This window comes from Talpa occidentalis, unplaced genomic scaffold (assembly GCF_014898055.3).
Source record: "Talpa occidentalis isolate TD23 unplaced genomic scaffold, MPIMG_talOcc4v2.1 talOcc4.16, whole genome shotgun sequence".
In the NCBI taxonomy this organism is placed as follows: Eukaryota; Metazoa; Chordata; class Mammalia; order Eulipotyphla; family Talpidae; genus Talpa; species Talpa occidentalis.
Window position 1 is genome coordinate 82016758 of NW_023601653.1, and position 22361 is coordinate 82039118.

General features: G+C 56.0%; 1 protein-coding gene across 1 annotated transcript; it reads right to left on the minus strand.

The window, feature by feature from the left end:
- Positions 1 to 1458: 1458 nt before the first annotated feature.
- MYO1A (myosin IA) lies at positions 1459 to 21080 on the minus strand. The gene is made up of 28 exons (XM_037515453.2): positions 20888 to 21080; positions 19202 to 19335; positions 18972 to 19087; positions 18636 to 18730; positions 18367 to 18471; positions 18127 to 18173; positions 17950 to 18013; positions 17626 to 17724; positions 16883 to 16986; positions 16616 to 16763; positions 15745 to 15863; positions 15580 to 15666; positions 14421 to 14486; positions 14150 to 14254; positions 11656 to 11718; positions 11263 to 11463; positions 10880 to 11106; positions 10363 to 10563; positions 9998 to 10091; positions 9443 to 9592; positions 9264 to 9332; positions 8030 to 8104; positions 4762 to 4896; positions 3236 to 3342; positions 2712 to 2844; positions 2379 to 2531; positions 2090 to 2217; positions 1459 to 1794 (listed from the first exon to the last, which is right to left on the minus strand). Exons 1-28 carry the CDS (start codon positions 20964 to 20966, stop codon positions 1668 to 1670), a joined length of 3231 nt encoding a protein of 1076 aa, XP_037371350.1. The 5' UTR covers positions 20967 to 21080; the 3' UTR covers positions 1459 to 1667.
- Positions 21081 to 22361: the final 1281 nt, after the last annotated feature.

Below are 22361 nucleotides of genomic sequence, written 5' to 3' on the forward strand. Positions count from 1 at the left end.
GAGGACGCGGCAGACAGGGAGCAGCAGCTGCATATTCTGCTGAAATTGCTTCTGAAAATGACCAGACACTTCACTGAGAAAGTGACGACAATTTGGGCCCTGGGAGCAGGAGACGAGGCGGGAGCCGGGCGGGGGCGGTCAGGATGTGGTCAGCGCCCCCCTCTCGGCCAGACGGGATCTCCTCGGCCTGCTTCTGAGAAGTCAGGGGGGAGCTGAAGAGGGGGGGCTGAGCATCCCCACTCAGGACCAAGTCCTCCACCAGACACACCCAGCCCCCACCCACCAGAAAGAGCGGGCTCCCTGGGGCCTACCTCCACGGGGGGCGGGGGGGGGCGGGGGGGGCACCACATGTGGGGCTGAGCCCAGAGCAAGATCACTCTGCCCGCAAGAAGACAGGCTCATCAGGTCTCCCGCCTGGATGATGGATGGGGCCTTGAGCGTACTGTGGGAGCCCCCAGCCTGAGGGGGCTTGGCGGCTCCGGGAGGAGACAAGGAAGAGGCAGGAAAGGTGGAGATGGTGAAAGGAGGGAGGCAAATCCAGGGACAGGAACAAAGGCAGCCATTTGTGAGCTGTCGCGGAGCACGGGGCCAACTCTGACGACAAATGTAGGAGCTGCTTGCTCCCCAAAGACGGAGACCAGAGTGGGAGAGGGTGAGGCAGGACAGCGCCGCTGAGACAGGGCCAGGGATAGTGAGAGCATTATAGGACATTATAGGAGCTTCATAGGACATTATAGGAGCTTTATAGGAACATGTATGAATATCAGAGCCCACAGCAATGAGGATGATTCGATGATGCTGATGGAAACTGAGAAAAATAATGACGATGACACAGGAAAAATAAATGAAGACCGGAAGGGGGGCGGTCAGCACCGGGGCCAGCGCATCTGGGCAGGGAGGGGGACAGCCCCCCTGGCAAGTGCCTCCAGCTGCAGGCCCCAGCTGTGGGACTTTGATCAGCAAGACAGCTGTTGGCAGCAACCCGGCACCTCTGGTGCATGGAAAGGGAAGGGGTGCCAAGGGCAGGTGTGAGGAAGCCAGGTGCTGAGCTTAGGCATGCAGAGGGCTTTGGGGTTCCCTGGTGCAGGAGACCCTGCATTCTGCAGCTCACCTTAGCCCTCATGAACCCTCCAGCCTCGGGCCTCTTCTCAGACTGATTCCAAAGGATCCCAATTTCTGCCAAGAAGGGGATTCTCACTTCCTCCCCCAGGGACAGACCTAATGAATCCGCCCTTGGGCCATCTGCGACCTGAGCCCCATCCCCCCCCCTGCCCGGCTCCCCCCAGTCCCTCCAACCCTTCCAGAGCTCAGCCGGTGGAGGAGCCCAGGGACAATTTCCCTTTTTTCCTCCCATTCTTATCATCTGCCTCCAAGGAACCTGGAGGGCGGAGGCACAAGTGGATGACAAGATGGGGGGACGGGACCCACCCACACTGACCAGACTTTTGGGAAGTCATTTATTTCATTGGTGGGCAGGAGACTGAGAATAGGAAGGAGGCAAAGTCGGAAGAGAAGCCGGGGGAGGCGCAGGAAGGAGAGGCGCCTGCAAGGGCTCAGCCCACCATCCGAAGGGTGAGGGCGAGACCCTCCCTCAGAGGTGGGCGGGAGGTGGGTCCCTTCTAGTCCAGGAGGAAGCTGCAGCCCTCTCTGAAGCAGGAGCCACCTCCTCACGACACAGTCACTTCCAGGCACTGGTGCCCCTTCTTCTTGCAGCTCAGCTTGCCGCTCCCACCGCCCCCAGGGCCCTGGACGACCTTGACGTCCACTTTGCCCTCCTTGAAACTCATTGAGAACCTGGAAGGGAACAGGCAGGAGAGACCAGGCTAGTGCCCTTACCCCTCACTTTAGCACCCCATATTTTCTTGATGTCACTCCCTCTCCTTCGTGAGGCAAATACCTCTGCCCCCCTCCCGCCCCCTGTCAGAAGACAAGGCCCCGGAGAACCTGGGAGCTGGGACTGAGAAACACTCCCAAGCCTGCCCTGACAGTGTATGCTCCGCTTTCGACTCCGTGCGTTTCCCGGTCACAGTGACCATCAGCTTGGTCATCTGCCCCAAGACATCCCCCTCCCTAGCTGTGGTGGCCTTACTTATCAGTCACCAAGACCGGGAGCCGGGTCTGTGTGGCATCCAGGGTCGCCTGGTAGAGTTTGCTCAGCAGTTCGACCACATGCTGACTGACCAGCAGGAAGTCCCCCTTGGTGCCCACGGACGATATCTTAGGAAAGGGCAGAAAGGGCAGGAAATAACGGATGGATTCACTGTTTTCTCCCCAGAGGCGCAGAGGAAGAGATCTTCTCTCCATGACCTCCAGCCCACCTCAGCCCCAGGAGGCCTCCAGTCTCCCATCTGAGGCCCTGCCCCTCCCAGCTCTGATACCTCTTTCAGATGCAAGCTGAAAAGCCCATCCTTGAAGCTGGTGACGGAGACCCCGGCCAAGCTGTCCAGCCCGATGACAGTTTTGTCCTGGGACTTCTTCTCGTCTGCGAGAATCACGTGCCTCCTGGTCAGGAGGAGGATTCGAGAGGCGGTCTAGGGAGTGAAGCGGAATGGGTGAGAAGAGGTGGCGATCAGCCCCGACCCCACTCGGCTCAGCCCAAGGCTTCCGCAGAGGAAAAGCCAGCGCAGGCAGGTGGTCAGTCTGTCTGTGCTCCAGGGGCCAGGCCCAAGGCTCGGGACCAGCCTGTGGAGGGGTCAAGATGCAGCCTTCACCTTGCCGTTGCCACGATTGACTTTCTTCACAGACTCTGCCATCAGAACAGGCCCGTCCTCCCCGCCCTTCAGCTTCTGCAGCTTGGGATTCCTTTGCAGTCCAATGTAGTCACCGTGGAATGGAATGGGGACACTGAGGACACACGGCAAGGGTGCAGCTGAGGCAGGGCCTTACTGCTGACCCCGGGGTCATGGAACCAAGCCCACCCCTGTGGAACTGCCACCTTGTCCCAGCCCCTCCTCCCGCCCCACTCTGGCCTCTACCCTAGGGGTGCTCAAGCACACCCAGGCCATCGTGAGCATCCCCTGGGAACTTGTTAGAAAGGTACATTCTTGGTTCCACCCCCCCCACCTCCCCTCCCCGCCAGACCTGAGGCTCTGAGGGCATCTGCAGCAATCTGGGTACTATTAGCAAGCCCGCAAGGCGATTCTGGTGCACACTCAGGTCTGAGAGCCACTGCTCCATCCCTGGGGAACCTCCTTGCTCTCCGTGACACTGACCACACAGGCTCTGGGTGCCTCACCTCTGGGCATATGAGGCCTTCTTGTCCTTGAACAGTTCGCTGGCACAGAGCTTCTCCTTTAGGGTCTGGATCTGCTTCTCACTCAGTCGAACCAAGAATTTCTTGCACTGTGAGGGGGAGAGGAGGAGGCTAAGCTAGGGAGAGGGCAGGCTGGGGGGGAAGTGGGGAGAAGGCCCAGAGGGGGAAGGAGAGAGGGAGAGACTATGACCCGTGTGGCCCGCTCAGCTGTGTGTTTCAGTGGATCCACCTGTTCTGTTCCCCACTGTCTCTGGTGAGTCCTCTCACCCCCCGCACCTCTGGCCTGTACCCCAGCTCTTGTATGCGTAAATAAATAGATCTTAAAAAAAAAAAAAGCACTGGTCCTGGGCACTGGAGAGAGCAGGCAGGGGCTAGAGGAACACTGCGGAGAAGGGAGGGGCCAGGGGTGCTGGCCGAGGTGGAAACTGCCAGACATGGGCTCTCCACAGCCTGAGACCCAGCCCAGACAGGTGCTCAGTTAGCACTTTCGAATAAGCGAACCCTGTGCCAAGTGAAGTAAGTCAGACCAACTAAAGCAAATACTGTATGATTCCATTTTTATGAGGTACCTGGAATAGCTAACCTCACAGACAGAAAGCAGAGCATAGGCCCAGGGGCGGGGACCAGGGGATGGAAAGCCAGCTCTTCACTGCGTGGGGTGGCGGGACAAGGCATGGACATGGACCGGGGCGGTGTCTGTGCAACAGCGCGACCGAATTTAAAGTCACTGGGCTGTCAGGTAAGATGGCCAAAGTGTCTTACCACCGGGCCTCCCCGGTGGCGAAGCAGTTGAGTGCTGGGCTGCGAAGCTGCCCGCAGCCTCTGCAGCGTCGGTTCGATCCCCGGCCGCCAGGTGAGGGTCCCACATGGCGCGCAGACCTCTCCTGCCGCCCGCTGCTCCCCTCAGCAGTGTCCTTCGGTCCTTCTGCCTGTTCTGCTCCCCGCTCTGGCTCTGGTGAATTCTCTCACCCTCCCGCGCTTCTGACTGTGCCCAGTGCTTGTATAAATAAATAAATAAATCTTTAAAAAAAAAAAAGGTTTTACCACCATTTAAAAAAAATGGAAAGTGGGGCCTCCCCGGTGGCGCAGCGGTTGAGCGCTGGTTTGCGGACCTGCCCGCAGCCTCTGCGGCGCCGGTTCGATCCCCGGCTGCTCCCCAGCCACCGGAGGAGGGTCCCACATGGCGCGCAGACCTCTCCTGCCGCCCGCTGCTCCCCTCAGCAGTGTACTTCGCTCCTTCTGCCTGCTCTGCTCCCCGCTCTGGCTCTGGTGAATTCTCTCAACCTCCCGCGCTTCTGACTGTACCCAGTGCATGTATAAACAAAACAAGCAAATAAATAAATACATAAATAAATAAACATGCCTCTATAAAATTAAAAAAAATAAATAAATAAATAAAAAATTAAAAAAATGGAAAGAGAAGGAACAATAGGGAGGCACACAAAGAAAATCGGAGGGAGGCGAGCAACAAAGCACAGGGGAAAGGCGAGGCACCGAACCCCACTCACCCTCCACTGGTGGAAGAGTCGCCGCAGCTCCCGGTTAGCCGTGTTGAAGTACTTGTAAGGAGCCGCTGGCCACTGCCCGTCCAGGACATTGTGGGAGGGCAGATTATTCTTCACCCCCAGCAGGAACTTCCGTGCCTGGGATGGAAGTGGAATGATGAAGAGAAGCCCCTCCCGACAGGCAGACTTGCACCCAGACCCCGCCACCTCCAAGAGGGAGGCGCCTCACAGTGAGGAGCCGCCCGTGTCGTTGAGGACATGGAAGAGAGTCACCCTTGGGGTCGCTTTCAGTGTGAACTGATGGTTGGAGGCTGGACACGGGAGCACGAGGTTGCAGGAGAGGAGAGCTAGTTCCAAGAGGACCCTTCACCCAGGGTGGGCGGGGGGAGGGGAGCCAACAGGAAAACCGGCCTGAGGATTTTGCTCCTAACTGCCTGATTCCCCCCAGGCTCGCGGTTACCGGAGCTGACCGCCACTGCCTTAGAGGTTGGACGGGTACCAAGTCTCCCCTCCTCTCTGGTCAGTGAGCCCAGCGCTTCTAGCTGGCATTCAAAGCCCTCTGCTTAGCGGCCTGGCTAGTGAGGCTCTAAGTGGGTCCCACGAGTCCCTGGCTCACCAACCAGCCAGGACTCCTTGTTACGCCCTCTGCCAGCCCGCCCAGTCCCACAGCGCCTCAGCTCACCTGCTCTCAGCCCAGCTCTGCTCACCCCCCCACCTCGATTCCCTAGGCCAGGAGTGGCCCCTCCTTCCTGTGGAGCTGCATAACATGGTACCTCTGCTTTTAGGAGCACCATCAGAAGCAGAGTCTGACTTAAGGTTTTTTGTTTAATTTAATATCATTTATTTTCTTATTTAAAATTTTTTTTAAATTGTGTAGCAGTTGAAAAAAACATCACAGTAGACATCTGCCCATGCACACCCTTTGCCTAAATTCACCAACTCACCGTGACAACGCCCTGCCCCACCTGCCTGCCCTCTCCCAGTAATGCCACACATCTACGCACCTGTGCATGTAAATAGCTCATACACACACACACGTACAAATCTTTGCTATAGTGTCATCCAAAAGTAGGTTATGATATCATGACATTTCCCCCTAAAACTTCAGCATGCATCTCCAACAAGCCGGGACACTCGACACAATCGCGATTCCATCACCACGCCGAAGAAAACCAAATTAATCGGACATCTTCAGCCAACAGCGGTGCTGTTGCACACTCATATTTTTCCGCGTGTTCTTAAAATTCTTACAAATGTCCTTTTTAGCACTGTTTTTAGTTTTCCTGTTCCAGGATCCAATCAGTCCTCACCAGTGGCATCTAACTGTTCAGTCTTCCTCAAACTAGAACCAGGACGCCCAAGTCTATCCCCCCGGGAACAGCGAGCACCTTGGCTGTTTATGGGACAGAATTATTAAAGATAGAGAAAATGACTTGATCTTGAGCACTTCTAAATTTTTATGAAAAATTTTTATTAAGGCATTAGAGCAAGAACATGAAAGGAGAAAAAGGCAGAGCACGCGGCATCCCGTTGTGGCGCTCCAGGGGCTGTCTGAGCTCTTTGCAGTGTGGTTTATAAGATCTAGACTCGAGGCCTCTAATCACCCTGGTGTCCCCAGTCCTTGGTCTGGTTTGATTGAATTCAATAAATAGCCCATGTTCTGATTAACGTGGAGCCTCTTTTTACGTGTCTGTTTTTTCTAGAGCTAGAAAGTTCTTTCTCCCCCTATGCAGCTCTCCGGGCCCAGGCCTACCCAGGGTCGTAGCTGCCTGGGTTGTGCAGGCTTCTGTTGGGGAGAGGTAGTGGCAGGCAAGGGACCAATCTTAGGCAGTGGTTAAAGTTCAAGAGTCAAATAGTTTGTACCCCAACTCTACCACTTAGCAGCTGTGGGACGCACAGCAAGTTATCTAACCTTTCTGGGCCTTAGTTTTTACCTAGAAGAGGGAGGAAAGAAAAGGGCCTACCTCACAGGGCTGTTGAAAGCATTAAAATTAATGCGTATAAAGGTTTAGCATAGATTAAGTGTTCCCCAAAATAGTAGATATTAGCCTAAGTTATAGTCAAGGCAATGACAAAACATAGACTTGTCAAAAAACTCAGGAAGTTGGTGCCTGTGGCCCCAGCAGACATGCTTCTGTAGGGCTGTGTGATTTATTGAAATCATCGGTCTAAACCCAACAGTTCCCCGACGTTCAGCAGATGCCTGATAATATGCAGGTGAAAGCAAAGGTGGACAGGGGCCAGTCAGGAGATAGGAACAAAATCAGATCAGAGGCCTCAGGTATGCAGCCAGAGAGCACGTAGTCCAGAAAGGCAGACAGCCCGGAGCCAGCGTGACGAGAGAGCAGGCAGGGAGAGGCCCGGCAAGACGGATCTTTCCTGGGGGAGGAGGTCCAGTGAGGGTCAGGGAGGCGATGCAGAGGCCAGATCTGCACTGAGTGAATGAAGAGGCCCAGAGTCCCCAACCCCTAACTCAGCTAAGGGGTCCAGCCTCCCCAGCAACAGAGAGACCCTCCAAGTAAACGCACGCGTCTCGGGTCTGAGTGAACAGTTGGTAAGTGTTCTAGCAACTGTCAAAAATCAAATCAGCTCAGATGAGGCCTGACTGAGCCCGGCCCTCCGTCCAAGATCTCCCCCTTCCTCCTTTTCTCCTTGCCAAGGCTGCACTGGAAGAGCTACTTTCTCCCTGCCTGGTTTCCTTCCCTCCCACACTTCTCAGAAGTACCAGAGGGACGTCTCTGCAACTCACTCTTCTCTCTGCCTGCTTTTTCTTACTAGGAACTGCCCATAGTTTGAATGTCCAGGACTGGACATGGTTTTTTCTGACCCAAGGCCTCCAGAATTAAGATACGTCCTCCCTGAGATTTAATTTTGACTCTCTTGCTGTAGTAGCAGAGGAGACAGAGGAAAAAGAGGAGTCTCCTGCCTTCACCCCAACCCCAAAATGGGTCCAGAAGGTTGGGTCAGTTAATCTATGTGCGTCCTCACTCGCTGTTCCAGGGTGTTTAACTTCCAGCCCTACTTCTTCTTGGACCTTTCACTAGGACCCTTGGGTGGTGGCTAGGCCTTCCCTCCCCACCAGGAGTTGGTGCAGCGGCTGCCGGAGCCAGGCACAGGGACCTGCTTCCTGCGCGTTGCCCACAACCTGGGATTTCCTTAGGAACGTGCAAATGGCGGCAGCTCAAGGGGGAAAACTGAGTTACCTCTTCCCAGACCCTCTTCCACACACATCCCCCCTCATGCAGCTTCCATCCCTGCCCCCGCCACTCACCATGCTCCTGTAGATGAAATTTGTCAGGGTGATGGCGGCCCCTGACCGGAAGTATTTTCGATAATCCTTTCGGGCCTGGCAGAGACATAAAAGAAAGGGGTCAAAATAAAGATAGATAACTAGGCAGTTAGACCTGGAGGAGCAAAGTCCTACTGCTTTTCAACCACGCAGAACGGAGTGAGGTCAAGAGCTGAGACGACAGCTGGAGGAAGGATGCAAGGTCAGACTCTTAGGAGGAAAGGATGTCCTGAGCAAACTCCATACAGGTTTTTCTTTTTTTTTTTTTTTTTTAAGATTTATTTATGTATGCATACAAGAGCTGGGGTACAGGCCAGAGGCATGGGGGGTGAGAGGATTCACCAGAGACAGAGCGGGAAACAGAACAGGCAGATTGGACGAAGTACGCTGCTGAGGGGAGCAGCAGGTGAGGGCGAGTCAGAAGAGGTCAGCTGCACCATATAGGTTGCTCCCTGGCAGGCCGGGGGATTGAACTCGTGTTGCAGAGGCTGCGGATAGCTTCATAGGTTGCGTCTTAACCCCTTGCGCCACCAGGGAGGCCCCTCCATACAGGCTTTGCAGGTTCCACCCCCACGACACTGGGAACTACAAGTCCCATGATCCCCAAAGGGAAGATTGAGAGGACCTGAGGGCGGAGTTAAGCAACTAGGCTCCCTGTGTGAGTATGTAAGCGGCCATGTGGCCAGGGGGTCGCCCTCTTGGCCACGAGGTGTGCTCGGTTTTTCGCCAGCTCAGCGGGTCATTGGGATTCCAGGTCAGTGGAACGGGTAGGACGCATTTACGAGCTTATCGTCCTCTTTTTCTCCCTGAATTGTTCATTTCCCCTTCCCTTGTAAATAAACCTTTTATCAACCTTTTCTGTGTGTCTGCAGTTTAGCATTAATAAGTCCCCTTTAAGTGTGCGGGTGAGGACCCACAGTCAGGCAACCCATTTTATATCGGGGTTTGCCCTGTAACAAGATGGGGGGTGGCGAGGAGGACACTCTGGCAGGAGGCAGAGCCCCACAGCCAGGGCAGGCACACCCAGGTGCACACTCGGCCTCTTGCCCTGTGCCCACACCCCCAGGCACATGAGACCCAGACCCCACAGGCCACCCCACGCGCGTGTCCTGGCGCGAGCAGGACTTGCTCTGTGCTGCTCCTCTGGCAGCCGGCACCAGCCAGGGAGGACCCCTGGAGTAAGGAGCCGCCCGGGGGCTCTACCCTCGCCCCATACCTTCCATCCTCTCACAAAGGCCTGGATCAGGATTGCCGACGCCTTCATCTTCCCGTAGTGTTTCTTTTGCTGTAGAAAACAGTGGGTTTGTGGGTGAGACCCCAACTTCTGAACCCCCGCTTCCACTTCCCAGTGTGCTATCAGAGTGAGGGGGGTGGAACTTGGGGGGTGGCTGGTACCATGTTGCCCCGAAACCAGGCAGAAATGAGGATCTGACTCTTGCGCATCTGCTGGTAGTGGGTGCGGCAGCGCCAGCCTCGGTACGCCTTCTGGATGAGGATGGCCAGCTCGTGCAGCCTCAGGCGCCGCTGCTCTTCCAGGAAGAAAAGCTGTGGAGGGCAGGAGGCTGGAGGGGCCGGCCTGGGAGATGGAGCTGTCTCCTCAGGGTGCCCTCAGCACTAGAACCTTCCGGGCCAGTGTTTTCTTTGATCCTTTGGCTTCTTAGTTCATTCATTTAACAAGCATCGACTGAACTGACTCTCGGCAGACCGCAGACCGCTAGGGTTTGGGACCACAGCGCCTAATCCTGAGCAGTGCCTCCGGTGTCGGTGTCGGCAGAGGCAGCAGAGCAGGCATCCAACAGCCTCCAACCCCAGGGCTTCTCCCAGCCCTGCTGGAGCCCGAGGACGAATTCCCAGGGGCAAGCCCTGCGGAGACTCCCTCAGCCACCCTCTAGCCGCTCCTCGGGTGAGCTCTCCGCTCTCCCACCTTCTACCCACCCTACACAGGCTCACCGTCTTGGGGCTTTTAATGAAGATCTTTGTCTTCCCGAAGGCCAGCTCCCCTGTGGATATGGTCAGCTCCCCCAACAGCTTCTCCACTCCCTCCCTACAGAAGAAGAAGGAGTAAATGGCCAGGGGCACCCAGGGGAGGGCCCTTCCCTGCGTTTCCCCTAATCTGTTTCACACTGGGGGGGGGGGGGCAGGAGAGAGAAAGCTCCAGGGCTCCAACAGGCCAGGAGCCTCTGAAAGACGCCGGCTGTTCAGCCCATGTTCCCACTGTCCCCCCTGAGCTTCAGCCGGCCGACGGCAGCCGCCTCTGCTCCCCTCCCCAACAGAGGGCTCCTGCACTGCTCCCCGCTTACCCCGCTGAGTCTTACCGGTCTCCCCCATTCCAGTGAGGCCAAGTGCTCCTGCTCAGCAGCCGGTACCTCTCCAGGAAGGACGGGTACACCTGGCGGTAGGCGTAGCCCGCCCGGCGCACCCGTATGTTCTCCAGCAGCCCCAGGTAGCGCACCTGGGTGGCCACCAGCTCTGCGGAGAACTGACGGTGCTGCTGGTGCTCGTTGGGCTTTAGGCACCTGGGGGGCAGGGGGCAGGGCCCAGGCATCAGGGGCATCGCCTCTGCCAGCTGGCTCTGTACGCCCCTGCGCTGCCCACATTCCCTCACTTGCCACATTTCAGAAATGGACACACTGACTTCCAGTTCCACTCACTGCAGCGTGGATCCTCACTAAAGTCGGGTGCTCTCCCCGCCCCATCTGGCTGTTTTCAATGAGGAAAAGGCCTCCATACCCTTATTCCAGAGATGTCCCCCCCATGGACACATTCTGCAGTGCACAGAAACCACCTAGGCCATCAAGCAGGTAGCATATTCCTCTGCCTCCAGCATATCACCTGATGTAGTTGGGGTTCTTGGAATACAAGTTCTTCATGAGTATGGCCACAGAGCTCTTGAACTGGGCCCCTGCTGTTGGGGGGCGCTTGAGGGAGGTGTTATTAGGATCGCCTTCGGGGAATAAGGACTTCAGGAGGGGATGCCGGGCCTTCCACATGGCCTGGGACAAGTCCCGGAAGAGAAGGTCGTTGTTCTTGTCAATGAAGCTGGTCACATTGTATGTCACCTGGGGAGGGGCAGCTATTGTTTTGGAGAGCCCAGACGCTGCCCCCTGCTCATTGAAAGGATTCCCAGCTTCCACCTCCCAACCCCAGCCCCCACCCCCACCGCCTCCAGCCTGCCCAGGTCCTCCTCTCCCCTCCCGCTGGCCCTGCCGTATCACCTTGCCCGCATAGTGGCGGATGCGGAAGCAGCCGAGGCCCATGGTGTGGTCGTAGTGGCGCTCAGCGTTCTGGGTGACCTTGCTCTCGTAGTGACCGTGCTTGGAGAAGAGCTGGTTCAGCTTTGCCAAGAAGGTGGCATCGCTGACCTGTCCAGGCCGCAGGCACTCTTCATCCAGCATGGCCAGGATGCCCTTCTGATTCTGGGCAAGGAATAAGATTGCACGACCTAGATGCGCCCCCCACCCCCAGGATGTGCACCCAGGCTGCCTCCCCCCGGCATCCTCCTTAGCCTCCTGACAAAATGGGGCAGGGGCTGGGGAAGAGACAGATGAGGGAAAGATATTCGGGTCAGCAGGAAAGGGAGGTTCCAGAGAAAGAGACAGCGCACTCACATGCTCGATGAGGTTGCAGATGATGTTGTTGTCAAAGTAGTCCACCTTGGTCCACTGTATGCCCTGGCCGGGGACATGGACAAGTCACAGGAGCTCACCCGACCCAGCCCCCTGCCCCCACCCCACAAGGAGCCACTGGAAAACCCCGTAGTTCAGAGGGGGCCTTGGTGTGGTTTCTGTTTATGTCTGCACCCTCCAAGGTTTCGAAGAATTTGTGGGGTAAGGAAATGAGACAGGGAGCCTACAGCGGCTGTGCCAGGGGATGGTGCAGAGACCCCCGGTGCTGTGGGTGGAGGGGGAGGTGCAACGTGCTGGGTGACTGTTGGGTTGGGTCGCCCCACGGCAGGTGTGGGGAAAGGTCCTCGAGTGTGTGGAAGGGCAGACGCAGCACCGCTGTGGCCACGCACTGCAGCACCAGCACGCATGGGCTTATCATCAGACAACAGGGCCAAGCTGGTCCCCCTTCCAGGAGCTCCCTCAGCGACTCTCAGATTTGCATGTGTGTCACAATCCCCTAAAGGATTCATTAAGCCACAGACCGTCGTGCCCCACCCCTAGGGTCTCTGATTCTGCAGATCTGACACGGAGTCAGGCATTCCTGGCACTAACACCTTCCCAGCGTGGGAAGGTGTTCCCGCTCTGCCAGGATCTTACTCTAAAAACCACTGATCTATACAACGCTTTGGGACTGTCTTACTTCTGTTTGGTTTTTTATTTTTTTAAGGATTTATTTATTTATGCATATAAGAGCTGGGATACAGGCCAGAGGTGCAGGGGGAAGGTGAGAGGATTCACCAGAGACGGAGCGGGGAGCAGAACAGGCAGCTCTACTGAAATCCACTGCTGAGGGGAGAAGCGGGGAGACAGGAGAGGTCTGCTGCGCCATGTGGGTAGCTCCCTGGCTGGGGATTGAACTCATGTGGCAGTGGTTGTGGATACCTCCATAGTGCTGAGACTTAACCCCTTGTGCCACCAGGGAGGCCCTCCTTTGTTTTTTTTAAAGCAAGAATGGTACATTAAGAACTTGCTGGGTATCGGGCCTGCAGGGAAGATTATTCCAGATTCCACCCAAGGGCCATGCCTCCCAGGCTCAGGCCATTCCCAGATGTGACTGAAGAACTGAAGTCTTTCTTTCCCTCCTCCCTCATGTCTCCAGGGAACACAGAGTGGAAGTAAGTAAAGTTGCTGTGTCACTTCACCCCCAAAATACCCTCCCCAACTGGTTAAGTAAGTGATATCCATATAGTCCTATGTAGCCGTAACAAGGTGACGTTATATACTGATGCCGAAAGATCTCTCATAAACTGGTGAAAGCAAGCTATAGAACTGAGTATATTCACTGCCACTTGAATACATTTTTGTAGAAAAATATGTTACAGCTTTGCTTGGTTACACATGTTCATGTGTAACCTCTGGAAGAGGCCCACTTCGTCACCTCTGGATGGGGAGACTGGGTGGCTGGGGACTGGGCTGGAGGGAGACCTTTTTTATACATATTTCTAAGCTGTTTTTAAAGATTTATTTATTTACATAAGAATTGGGGTACAGGCCAGATGTGTGGGGGGGTGAGAGGATTCACCAGAGACAGAGTGGGGAACAGAACAGGCAGACTGACTGAAATACACTGCTGAGGGGAGCAGCAGGTGTGACAGGAGAGGTCTGCTTGCCATGCGGGATTCTCACCAGCCGGCTGGGATCGAACTGGCGCTGCAGAGGCTACGGACAGCTTTACAGAGCAGCGCTCAACCGCCTGCGCCACCAGGGAGGCCCTCTTTCTAAGGTTTTTGAAGCTTTGAGAATGTGTTAGCTACTTGATAATTACAAAATTTTAAATAAAAACATGTAAAAATACTAAAAAAAAAAACTTTGCCAGATGTTGTGACCACAGAGCTTGAAACCTGCCACAACACATCCCTCAGCGCTCCTGGGGCTCTGGGGAGAGCATGACGGGCTAGACCAACATTCACGCTGTGAGGTGGGTTAGCCCAGTTAGGGAGCTTTCTAGCTTCCAGCCATGGCGAGCAGGAGTTTTCACTGAATAAGGGAAGCAGTGTGGAAATTTTGAGCCACGGGGCACTTTGGTGAGGAGGTCTGGGTGGCGCAAGAGGGGGCGGTGACATCAGCTAGGCCCAGCGGAGAAGAAAGATCCCAAGAGGGGAGGTGCCAAGCCCGGGAGGGCTGTCCCTTCAAAAACTGGCGCAGAGCCTGCTGCAGGCCAGACCCAGCTGTCACTTCCTTCTTGTCAGGACTCTGCCCCACTCGCACCCGGTCATCAAGTCTGCCCCCTTCTTGGCCTGGCCTGGAGTGGCGGGGTGGGAAAGTGGGGGATGAAGAGCAGAAAATTAGGGCTTCTTGGTAGTGCTGGAATGGTCAGCGGCACCAGGGACCTTTTTGTCCTCTGTGTTCCCATCTGGGGACAAATCGTGACCAAGGAGGAAGAAAGATCTGGCATAGGCCTGGAAGTCATTTGCGAGCGCGAGAAGGCCGCGTTTACCTCTCTCTTGTATTCCTCCTGCTCCTCTTTCAGCGTCATCTCTATGAAGACCTGCTGCAGCTTCTCGTTGCAGTAGTTGATCACAAACTGCTCAAAGCTGTTATCCTGGGGGAAGGACACCGGTTAGGGAGGAAGCTCAGCTCACCCCAAGGCCCTTCCTCCCTCTCAGCCCCTACCTCCCCTCCCACACTCCCTCACCGACCCCCCCCCCCCACCTTGAGGCTGTTTTCCCCGTGGCCCTGGGGCGCTGAGATTGGGGAAGCTCTCTCACCTCTAATATTTCAAAGCCGTAGATATCCAGAACCCCCATTACCTTCTTCTTCTCCCCAGTGCCCACCTGAAGAGGAAGAACAGAGAAATGCGGGGACAGGCCTCTGCACACCTGGCCAGGCCCTTCTGGGTGGATGTGGTTGGAAAAGGGGAAAAAAAGAATTAGGACGAATTTGACCAAGGTGTGAAGGAATTATGATGATTTTCTTCTCCCTCCTCCTCTCTATGCTGGGGATGAGCCGAGAGGGGAAGGAGGAAAAGGACGATTCCAGGGTGGTGCCCCCCCCCATGAGAAAAAGAAAACATCCCTTATATTTATAGAGCAATTTATCTTAAATGTTTTTATCTCATTGATCCCCATATAATCCCATGAAGTCCGATTATTCCCTCTCTACAGATGAAAAGTGAAAATATGAAAAGGGCTAATCCCATTTTATCAGAGTGCCTCCCAGGAACGCCTTCGAAACTGATGGCATTTGCATGCACATCATTTAAAAATAATGGCTGGGCACGCAGCCCTCTCCTGCCGCCCGTGCCGCCCGCTGCTCCCCTCAGCAGTGTACTTCGGTCCTTCTGCCTGCTCTGCTCCCCGCTCTGGCTCTGGTGAATTTTCTCACCCTCCCGCGCTTCTGACTATACCCCGTGCTTGTATAAATAAATAAAAAATAAAATAAAATAAAATAAAATAAAATAAAATAAAATAAAATAAAATAAAATAAAATAATGGCTGTATTTCGATCTAACTCACAAACCCTAAAATTTACCATTCACAGGGGTTCAGTTCTTTTTTTGTCTATTCAACAGGTGTCCCACCACCACCACGACCTACTTCCTGAGCGTTTTCATCATCCATAAAAGAAATCTTGCACACATACCCTCAGTAGTTCTCCCGCCCCATCTCCCCGCCACCCTGTAACACCGAGCTGCTTCCCATCTCTGGATGTCAAATGAAACGTGTTGACATTTCGTGGAACTGGAATCCCAGAAAAGGTAGCCTTTTGTGTCTGGCCTTTCACCCAATATATTTTCTAGGCTCGTCCATGTTGAATATGTATCAGTCTTTTTAGGTACCTTTTTATGGCCAAATACCAGCTCATTGTGCAGTGTATTGTGCTGCGGCGTGTAAACACCACTTGTTGTTCACGCCTTCAGCCTCTCACCTTGATGCTCTCGTTGATTCGGTTCACGATCCAGTTGAACAGGCGGCTGTAGATGTTCTTAGCCAGAGCATCCCGGGCATAGTGGGCCTGCAGGGCGGGCCGAGTTGGTTGGTGTGGCAGCCACAGAACAGACCCAAGTCAGCCCCTCCCACAGAGCCCATATACCTGGGTGACACTCAGCGTGGTGACCACATTTTCTTTGCCAGTTTTCACGGTCTTTGAGCACAAAGCTCGCTCCAGTTCCACTGAATTCAGACCCACCAGATCCCCGATCTCCCGGATGCCTGGAGCGATGAGGAAATACAATGCGGCCTGAGGGTTCTTCCCAGGGTGGGGCAGGGAGGGCTGGTAAGTGAAATGGAGCAGGTTTCCCTGGGCCTTGGTGGGGAAGCCCTTGTGGCCCATCCAGAATATGGCGCTAGGGGAAGCTCTGGGCAGGTGGGAGAGAGAAGGGAGGTTTGGGAACTTGTGCCTGCATTGTATGATCTCCCCAAGCAGGTGTAATTGTAGCATCTCTTTTAAAAAAAAATTATTTATTTATGCATAGAAGAGTTGGGGTGCAGGCCAGTGGTGGGACGGGGGCGTGAGAGGATTCACCAGAGACAGAGTGGGGAGCAGAATGGGCGGATCTACCGAAATACACTGCTGAGGGGAGCCGCGGGGAGACAGGAGAGGTCTGCTGCGCCATGTGGGTAGCTCCCTGGCCGGGAATCGAACTGGTGCTGCAGTGGCTGCAGATGGCTTCATAGTGCTGAGACTTAACCCCTTGCACCACCAAGGGGTCCCAATTGTAGCATCTTATAAAGAATCCCCTGAGCCTCAGAGAGGTCCAAAACCTTGGTCCATCAATACTTAAGATCTTGCGCCAACGTGGCTCATTGGGAGTTCTCAACGAGTGTGTCGGGGAAGCGCTCAGGGAGAAGCTGAGTAGGAAGGAGTGAATCAGAGTAAAGTCAGCTTCCCCCAGAGGAGGCAGCAGAACAGAAAGTGCAGGAGATTCAGGGTGCTGGCTGGGGTCCAGCACGGGGGTGCAGACCTTTCCCATCGCGGATGCCACTTGCTGAGAGCCCGTTGGACTGGAACTCGTCCACCAGCTCCACATTGCCGAGCTTCAGCACCAGGGCCGTCACCTCCAGCACCTGCCTGACCTCGGCCTCTGAGAACCCGATCACGCCCATGGCCTTCTGTGAGAGAAAGCAGAGACCAGAGCCTGAGCGCTGATGCCAGGCCGATTCCTCTTCTCCAAGCCAGAGTGCGGCTCAGGGCGGGGGCTAAGGGCCAAGCCCATGCCTGGTGGACCCACCTTGACAGTCGTGAAGTTTCTGCCGTCGTCTATGCCGTGCACTCTGGCCGCCTCCCGGTTCAGATAGGCGTGGGCGCTGGTGTCCGGGTCGAGCTTCAAGGCCTCTGGGGGTCCGGGGGGAGAGGAAGCGGTTGGCACGCAAGCTCTCTGGGGCCCCTCACAGCCCCTACCCCAGCCTGGTTGTTTCATTTATTTGCAGTCTTTTTGGTTTTTTTTAGATTCTTCCCTTGCCTCCTTTTTTTTGGGGGGACCCTTAATTCCTGTGATGATAGACTCAATTATTAAGCAGTGCTTAGGGTTTGCGGGCTCGTAATTATTGGTTTTATTTTTCCCAACTTTCTGAAAGAAAATCCTCGTTTTACTCCCCCCTCCAGCTCCCCGTCCTTAGGGTTTTAAACACTAAAAACAAACAAGTGAACACTCCGCCTGCTTGGGGTTCAGTGGCTCTGGAAGGACACAGGGCGGCAGATGGGAGGAGGGTCCCCCTTGTCAGCCAGCTGGGGAAAGAGCAACCCGGCAGGACAGGGAAATGGCAGCGCCAGGGCGAGCTCATTCCTCGCGAGGAAGGAAGAGGACGCAAAAGTCGGGGGGTCTGTTCCCAGCAACGGGCGGATGAGAGTTGGTGGGGGGAGGCAGGAGACGCCTGCGGGGTTTCATGTAAGGGGCTGTGGGGGCCCAGCGGGGGCCAGAGGTTCTGGGGGTCGAACGGAGGCTGGGGAGGCCCCGCGTGGCCGGGCGCGTACTCAGCAGCTCGGCGTCTGCCCCGGCCAGCAGCTGATAGAAGATGTGGAAGTTCCTTTCTCCTTCCAGCTGCCTCACCACGCGGGATTTCTCAAGCAGATCTGACAGAGAAGGAGAAGACAAGGTCCTGAGGGCCTAGGAGGCGCCAGAGGCTTCCCTGGAATTCGGCTCTCATGGCTGGCTCTGCCCGCGGCTGGGAGGTCTGCTGGCCGTCCTCCCTCCTCGTCCTCCCTCCCCGTCCTCCCTCCCTCCTCCCCACGCCCCCGGGGGGCACCCAGCGGAGCAGGTGGAAGGGGAGGAGGCCTCAGCGCCTGGGACACACGCACAGTTTGTGATGACTCCACCGAGCGGGGATCCCTTGAAGTCAAACTCAACATCCATGTACTTTCCCTTCAGAGGCCAGAGAGAGACACCCCTTCTCAGCATCCTGCCCCGAGGGGTCTGTGCCACGCGCCCCCGCGCCCCCACATCCTGTCCGCCCGGGCTGGGAGATGCGCACTCACAAATCGAGAGGAATTGTTGTTGCGAATGGTCTTGGCGTTGCCAAAAGCTGCAGAGAGGAGCAGAGGGCGCGAGGGGCTGAGGGGAGAGGGGACCCCCCAGCAGGGAGGGGAGCACCTTCCCGCCTCCTGCCCCCTCGGCAGCTCAGCTGAAGGAGGACAGTGTTCGGGGAGCACTGAGCAAAAGCAGGGCTGAGGCTCTGGGGGCCTGGGCTGGGCTGGGGACGAGACTCCAGTCCTCACCCTCCAGCACCGGGTTGGACTGAAGCAGCTGCTCCTTCACGGAGTTCACCTGCTCGCCTTCCTCGCAGACGGCCGCCACGTAGGACATCACCAGCTTGCTGGCCTCTGTGCAAGAGAAACTTGCGTGCGGCCCCACCACCTTCACCTCCGTAGGCCCTCCCAGCCCTCGGCCGGAGCCCAAGGAACCAGGAAGAAATCTGTCTCCGGGGAGGGGGTAAGGACGAGGCCTGGCTTGGGGAGATCCTGTGGCTTCCCCGCAGCTGCCTCACCCGTCTTCCCGGCTCCGCTCTCGCCTGTGATGAGGATACACTGGTCTCGGCCCTGGTCCCTCAGTGACTCATACGCCATGTTCGCCAGTGCATAGCTTGGGGGAGCAAGTGGGTGACGACGAACGTGAGGCCGGTCCCAGATACCTTTTGACTCCATTTCCAGACCCTACATTCGTCTCGCCTCCCCCCGGGGGCCAGACCAAGGCAGCGACAGCCTAGGAGGAGGCCCCCAGAGGCCCGTGGAGACCCCCCCTCAGGGGAAAGCATAGAGGAAGTTAGGATATTTCATCACTGAGAAGCTGGGCCCCCGAGCCCTCCCTCGGTCCCCCTGCTCACATGTGTGGCTTCTCCTCGTAGAAGGTGCAGTCCCGGTATTTTGCAATGAACTCTGGACCGTAGATGGGCAGATCTTGGTAGGGGTTCACTGAGATCAACACGTTCCCGATGTAGGTCTGAAGCCAGGGAAAAGATGGAGGAAGTGAGCAGGGGGCCTGGGGGCGTGGAAGCCAGTGACCTCTGACCACACCCCGGGGCAGGGGTGCCCCCCCCCCCCCCCCACCACTCACGTAGATCTCCTTGTTTTCATAGCGCAACTGGAGGTTGTTTAGCAGAGACTCCTGAGCCAGGGGCTCCAGGAGGATGAGGTCCTCCACCCCTATGGAACGTTCCAGAAGAGCCATATCCAAAAGGGTCCTTGATCCTGGGAGGAAGGAGGAAACTTGGCTGATGTCTGCTCCAGCGTAGGGCTTGGTAACTGAGGGGAGGAGCAGAAGGTCCTAGGAGAACCTTTCTCTTCCCTACCACAGTCCTGGCTCTAGGGAGACCCCCCCACCCCACCCCGTCTACCGAAGGTTCTGGACTGGGTCAAGCGAACTGTGGGGGAGCTGTGGAAACTCTCAGCAGGAGGTGGGGAACCCCCATCCTGGGGTTAGGGTTGGTGGGGGCGGGGCACGGGTAGACAGAGCCACCTTCCTCTGACCAGCGGGAAGGCAGGCACCCAGGAGGAGGCACCTGGGGGGCACGGTTGGGCGTGCAGGAGGGAGACTGGAGAAAAGAAGGTCAGCAAAACTTGGTGCCACCGCCAGCATAGAAGCTCTCTCCTTCCTGCACCGAGCTCCTGGCCAGGGGCCAGATACCATGTTTGCCCCCGTCTCCTTGCCAGCTCCTGCCTCCTACGGCCACAGTTCCAGGCACCTGACCCACCAAGGCTTCTTCTAAGGGTCTCTCCTCCCCTCTCGCTGCTCCGGCGAGATTCGTGTTTTAAATGGGACAAGAGGAGTGATGAGTTACAGAACAGAAGCAGGACTGTTCCTCCATAAAAATTTGGACTGTGCCTTAGGAAATCAAAGTGAAAGTTGTTTTCCAAGCAATCAGGTGGCTGCCAGGTTTCTGGGTGTGTCTATACACTTGTCCCCATTTTTCTCTGTCCAGTTTGCACCCGTTCCTATAAGCTCCTGCCTGATTTGACCCCAGAGGGACACACCCAGCTCTTTAGTAACCAGTGAGAAAGGGCGGGAGGGCGAGTGCTGAAGGGACAGGGAGCCTGTGGCCTTGGCCCCCACGCCGCAGGCTCATGGCAGTGGGACCCGAGGAGGCCCGGCCCTCTGGAGTCTCCTGCGGGGTGAGAGGGTGGGGCGGTGGTGCAGGGCAGCAGTAGTACAATGGTCACTGCCACTCCCTCTCAGAACGAAGCCCCACATCCTCCTCCTGTCCTGAATCACTGCGCCTGGGGGGTGGGGGGGAAGGGAAGGGAAGGCAGCAGGCCATGCCAGGGCTGCAGGCTGGGGGCCAGGGGACTGCAGAGGGCTTGGGGGAGGCTTCTCCCTCCCTCTGCTTCCGCAGGCTCCGGGAGAGGAAAGCACTTGCCGCTTCCAGGGGACACCACAGGAAAGCAGCAAGGCTGCAGGCGAGAGCAGCCTCCAGCCAGCTTGTGTTGTTACCACAGGCCAGGCAGGGCTCTAGCTGCGTTATACACCCTAATTCGTTTGATCCTGACAACACCCCCAAGAAGTAGCAGTACCCACTAGCAGTACCCACGCTTCCCAGGAGTAACGAAAAGGAAGTTGTTCTCAAGGAATTCGGCCGGGGAGGGTGAGGAGCTGGAGTGGGGCCGGGAGGAGGCGTTGTCTTTGGATTTGGGTTCGCATGGGGATGGGGCTGATTGGAGGGGCGCAGGGGGAGGAGGCAGCCCGCAAGTAGGACACCCGGAAGATGGGAAAAGAGGGGCAGCAATAGGTCAAGGCAGGACTCACCCAACACCGGAAGTGGGGGGCACGTCACTATGGCTTGGAGAGTGGTAGATGAAATCCCAGTTTGCCGGAAAGGGAGCATAGGACGCCCAGGCCCCAAGGGTGAAGAAGAGGTGCCCTGGTTATCGGGAACTGTCCATGGTGTTGGGGAGCCGGGAAAGAGGCCACCCTCCTCTTCTGACCGTTCTGAGCTGCCTCTTCCAGTCAGGATCCCTGTGCCAGAGAGGCCAGAGACAGCTGCTCAGCACAAAGTCCGAGGCTATTACTGCTGAGGGTGTGGCTGGTTAACCCCTCACATGCCTGAACCCCAGAGGAGATGCTAGTCACTTCGGAAAGCCTGGCTGGCCTGAGCTGAGGTGCTCAAGGAGAGTTCTTACTCCGTTGCCCCCTAAATCTGGAGATGAGAGCAGAAGTAGTGGAAGGTACAGCCAAGGAGAAGCTCTCCCAAAAATTCGGGCATTTTGTCAAAAAGGAGATTAGCCTGTCTTCCTTACCTGAAATTATTAGAAATGCAGAATCATGGGCCCCCACCCACTTAAGAATCCGAAGTCTGCATTTTAACAAGCTCCTATGCATGATTCCTCTGCATGTTGACCCCCTGATCTAGCACACCCAAGCAATTGTTTCACATTTTTAGGTGTCGTCCTAAGCACAGAGACAGAACCTCCCTCAAGCCTCCCTTTCTTATTGGGAGTTTGGGGTATTAATGACATCACATGCACAACTGAGCAAACAAAGTCCCCAAATTCCTCCCCACTTGCCTCCCCCGTGAGTCAGACCCCAATACACTGCCCCAGAGACTAAGTTGGCAATAACACCGGGCATTTGTGTAGACGTCATGATTCCCTCGACCTCCCGCCTGTACCCTTTCACTGGGCCACATCACCCTGGGAGGGAGGCAATGCCCATACACCATGAAAAATGAAAATCGGAGGCGAGCCCTGATGCTCAGAGAAGTTAGGCGAAGAGGCCACAGTCGAGCAGACAGCACGAGGCCAGCAGGAGCAGGAGCAGCTCCCTGACCCCGGTCGGCTTCCCCAGCCCAGTCCTTCAGTGTGAGGATGCTGAGTCGGACCCTGACATGCTGTTTCCTGGACCCCAGCCCAGCTGGACATAGCTGCCTCTGGGACATAAGAAGCTTATAAAATAAAACCTTCTTTCGCAGGGCACCCCTTCATCCACTTAGGAGAATTCCTGAACAGCAGACTCCCTCTGCACACTATCCTCCACGCGCAAAGAGCAAATTAAGTAATTACAGACACTCAGCTGAACAGAGATTTGATTCTCCTATGTCCATTCACAGCTGTTGGGTTCAAGGTCCAAACCATCGCTCTTGGAGAAGCCCTGTGCATGAGCCTAGCCCATCAGCAGGCAGTCCCAGTATCAACCGTACATAATTTATTGATCTACTCTCTATATATACTCGAAGGGAGTAGAGGAGGCAAGGAAAGCGAAAGTTGAGTGGAAGTGACATTCG